This window comes from Cystoisospora suis (assembly GCF_002600585.1).
Source record: "Cystoisospora suis strain Wien I chromosome Unknown contig_7734, whole genome shotgun sequence".
In the NCBI taxonomy this organism is placed as follows: domain Eukaryota; phylum Apicomplexa; class Conoidasida; order Eucoccidiorida; family Sarcocystidae; genus Cystoisospora; species Cystoisospora suis.
The window spans coordinates 1,601-5,872 of NW_027160519.1; the positions used below are offsets into that span (position 1 = coordinate 1,601).

Consider the following 4,272-nt stretch of genomic DNA (forward strand, 5'->3'; position numbering starts at 1 on the left):
ACTGATATCTCCTCTCTCCTTCTCATCTTGTCATCCTCTACCACAGCTCTTTCTGCATGTGTGTATCTTCTTTCCTCCCTTGAAAAAAAAGTAGGTGCCCTAATTCAGTCAGTCTCTTTCCTTCTGTCTTAATACATTGTGCTGCTAGTGCTCGAGCTAAAGTGACCTTTGCTCTCTTGAACTTTCCTGTATCGATATCTCCTATCCTTGCTACTAATGCGACTGCCTCTATGTGAGAAACGGCACCAGTTTCGATTCCTTTTGTGGCTCTTTTTCTCTTTCTTTAGTCCGCAGCACGAGTTACTTATCTAGGGGAGCCTGTATTCTTCGGAGGGCATTTTCGCTCTTCCTCGAAATGCTGATCTGAGGTCGATTCGCGGCGGCTGAAAAGATCGAGTGAAGAAGGGAGAAGAGCTCGACACAGCTATTTATGGAGCCTTCCTCTTCTTATACATTCTTCTTTCTGTTGGTCTCCAGGACCACTTTTCTTCTTTGCAACCCATAGAGATGTCTAGAGATATGTAGAGACAGAGAGAGAATCTAGGAGAGATAGAGAGATAGATTCTCGAGTCGCTCTTGAGAGAGAAGGAGAACACGTCCTCCACGTAGTCACCTTCCTTTCTTTCGTCTTCTGAAGTCTTGTGCCTTAGGACTCTATATGACTCATAGACGGGAGAAAGTTCTCCCATCTTCACCTTCTTAATCTTTTTCTTTCTCTGGATTCTCTCTCTCTATATATATATATATATATCGGTCTCTCTCACGACTTTGCTTTTGTCTCTAGGATCACCTATGATGATAAAACGCATGCATACACTCCTCCTTTACATGCACTCCTATCCACTGCCTACCTATATATGTCTATCTCTCCATCGACCCTTTGCGCTGCTGTATGATAAGGCAGTCGTCACAGGAAGGCAAGAGACCCTTCTTTTGCCTCCATACCAACACGTGTATACCTACTACATGCCTATACACCAAGCTGTAAAGGTTTACAAACATCTCTATATATATCTTTATGGATTATATGCGGTGTGTACCTATCTATATGAAATATACCTATGTATGTATCGCTCTCTTTCTCTCTCCATAGATAGTGTATATACACCTTTCCCTCCCTCATGCCTATATGATAGAAGAGACGTGAAGTCTCTCAGCATCACTATAGAGGCTCTTTTTCTTCTTCTTCCTTCTTCCTCTCTCTCTCTCTCTTTTTCCAAGAGTTAGGACTGACACGGGAGTACTGACACAACTTTCAGACGCCAGCAGACTCACTGCTTTCATTCTTCTACATTTTTCCATTGCATGCATGCATGCGCTCGGGAAGAGATCACTGGGGTGGTGTATAGACAGTCCAAATACGCCATCACTCATACCTGTTGAAAGAGAGCGTTTTGCTTCACTATAAAGAGAGACACTTTCAATCTTCTTCTTCTTCGTGTTCTTGTCCAGACAAAGAAATAAAAGGATGACTTACAAAGCACCCGGGCATCATGCAAAATACACACATACATACACGCACATCAAGCAACTACATACACACATACACATATATAAATATATACATACATATATATATATGTACATGTGTATGTGCGTAGAGAGAAGCTAGGTCTCATACAGAGTTGGGACGGGCAGAGATGACTGTCTCATAAAAGAAAAAGAAGAAGAAGAAGCGATTTGTAATCTAGGGTGAGACTGCAGGGCGCGAGACTTCGCCTGACCCCCCTCAGTTTTCTTTCTTTTCAACATGCCTCCTCCCCTTTCGCCTTCTCCTTTTTCTCTTGTCTCTGCTTCTATTTCTTCTTCTTCTTCATACAACATATATAACCCACATAGATGAATATATGGATAGGCATGCTTGCCACATACATAGATATCCACGTTCTTATCTTCGATCTACCTGACTGCTAGGACTATACCTTATGCATGCATAACAATAGAGCCTTTATACACACATGTACGTCTACGTATTATGCATTTATGATGGATGTGTCTGCGTCCATCTCCGAAGTCTCTCCTTAGGTATACAAAGCAAGTTCTGTCTCTTCTTACCACATCATCTTGATCTCTTTCTTCTTCTTCTTCAGTCTAAAGCCCACCTTAGAGGTGTACATACATATGACTTCCCTTCTTCTGCTTCTACAGCAAAGTGAAGTGCAATACACAGCAGAGAGGCGAATAAGAAGAAGTAGAAAGAAAGAAAGTAGCTTTCTTTCAATGAACGAAGAAGAGAAAGAAGAAGCCCTAGAGATGAGGGGCCGCGATTTTCTTCATTGCTGAGTGTTCACAATAGAATAATTTCCGAGTCATCCGCCCATCCTCCTTCCCCTGCTACAGCTAGAAGAACTTCTTCTTCTGCTTCTGCTTCTGCTTTGCCGTTCTCTTTCTTCATCTGTTCGTTTCTTCTTTTCTCCTCCTCCGCATCTTTCCTTGTCTCGAAGTCTTCTACATTAACTGCAGGAGAAGAGAAAGAAGAAGAAGAAGCAGAGAGATCACGGGGCTTCTCTCCCTTTCCTCTCATTTCTTCTTCTTCTTCATCTTCTTGCTGTTCCTGTGAAGGGGGAGGAGAGAGAAGATATTCAAAGTCTTGAGAAGGATCTCCACAAGAAGACGAAGAAGGGACAGAAGACACAGAAAACGGAGAGATCTTTTCTTCTTCTCCTTCTCTCTTTAGACCTGTCTCCCTGTTGAGACAAGACGGTCTCATAGAAGAAGAAGAAGAGGAGGAGGGCTGCTGTTGCTGAGACACAGCGAGAAGGAGCGAAGACTGTAATCGAGTGGAGGTCTGAGAAAGAAGATCTAAAGAAGAAGAAGAAGAAGGATTCTTCGCAACGACAGATGAGGGAAGTGGAGAAGGAAATGCTACCAAAGAGGGAGGAGGAGTAGGAGGAGGAAGAGAAGAAGGATACCCATGAAGATTCTGCTTTTCTTCTTCATCTTCTTCACTCCATGCTATATCCTATACAGAGTAACCGAGGGTGAAGGACAGCATAGACAAACACACAGAGTCAACATTCATTCCTCTACATAGATAGATAGATAGATTAAAGATAGATTAAAGATAGATAGATAGATTGGAGATAGATAGCTATCTCATCTCTCTCTTTTCATTCTTTCTTTCTTTCTCACACTTCCCTTCTAACCTAGCTTCTATCTATCTACCTTTAATCTATCTACGTTTGATCTATCTATCTATCTCCTCAGAGAAGCCTATCATCGTAATACAGTAGACAAAGAGAATAAGAAGGGTCTGTTCACTTCCGTTCTTTCTCTCTACTCGACAGGCATCTGTCTCCTACGAGAAACAGAGACGTTGTCTCTAGAGGCAGATACACCAGCGAAGAGCCGTCTACAGAAAGAAGAAGAAGAAGGGAAGTGAGACGAACCCCCACCGCATGGTATGTCTGTGTTACCTCGCACTTAAACTTTCTTCTTCTTCTTCTACTCCAGCTATAAGAAATACACTCCCCTACAGCCACCCCTTGCGTTCATCCTCTTCTCAACTAAGGAGTAGACCTATGAATAAAGAGAGTCTCCTGAAAGACGAAGAAGAACAAATAGATTGACTAAAGATAGATTAAAGATAGATAGACAGACGAATGAAGAAACATAGACAGATAGACAAAAGATAGACAGATGCATGGAAGGTAGACTAAAGAAAGAAAGAAAGAGAGACAGATGAATGGAAGAAGCCCTTCTTACTTCTTCGTCCAATTCCTCTTTGTCTTCACCTCCTTGAGTTCCTTCAGCATTTAGCCATTCTCTTTCTTCTTCTTCTTCCTGGTCTTCTTTTTTTCCTCGTGTATCTCCTCCTCCCCCTACGACTTCTACCTCTCTGTCTTCCTCTTCTTCTCCTCTTCTTGTATCTCGTTCTTCTTCTTGTTGTTCTCTCTTCACACCCTGATCAATCTCCCCCACCCCTCTATTGAGAGAAGGCGACGACTGCGAAGGAAGAGGGAAAGGCTCCGTCGAGGTGTAGCTACCAGGCGGCATCGAAGACGAAGAAGAAGAAGAAAGAAGAGGCTCTTCTTTCTTTCTACTTGGACGTGCCTTTTCTTCTTCTTCTTGTTCTTTTGCTCCTAATCTTCTTTCTGTCTTTGCGTTGTCTTGAAGAAGAGCAGCATTGTCTTCTTCTTCGTCTGCCATAGTGAAGTATTGTAAAGAAGAAGAAGGGGGAGAAGAAGAAGAAGAGAAAGAGATAGGAGAGGCATGAGAAAGAACCCGATCACCCTTCATTTCCTGACGTGACCTCCGCTGGTCTTCTCCTTC

General features: G+C 42.7%; 1 protein-coding gene across 1 annotated transcript; it reads right to left on the bottom strand.

The window, feature by feature from the left end:
* Window positions 1-1,626: 1,626 nt before the first annotated feature.
* Window positions 1,627-4,272, bottom strand: CSUI_010547 (uncharacterized protein). The gene is made up of 2 exons (XM_068070650.1): window positions 3,706-4,272; window positions 1,627-2,962 (listed from the first exon to the last, which is right to left on the bottom strand). Exons 1-2 carry the CDS (start codon window positions 4,237-4,239, stop codon window positions 2,288-2,290), a joined length of 1,209 nt encoding a protein of 402 aa, XP_067917374.1. The 5' UTR covers window positions 4,240-4,272; the 3' UTR covers window positions 1,627-2,287.

Excerpts from the sequence above, each read along its gene's own strand:
- CSUI_010547 (XM_068070650.1), bottom strand. The coding sequence starts at position 4,239 with ATGAAGGGTGATCGGGTTCTTTCTCATGCCTCTCCTATCTCTTTCTCT. Across the intron at positions 2,963-3,705 it reads AAGAGGAATTGGACGAAGAA|GATATAGCATGGAGTGAAGA; the intron begins GTAAGAAGGGCT and ends TACTCTGTATAG.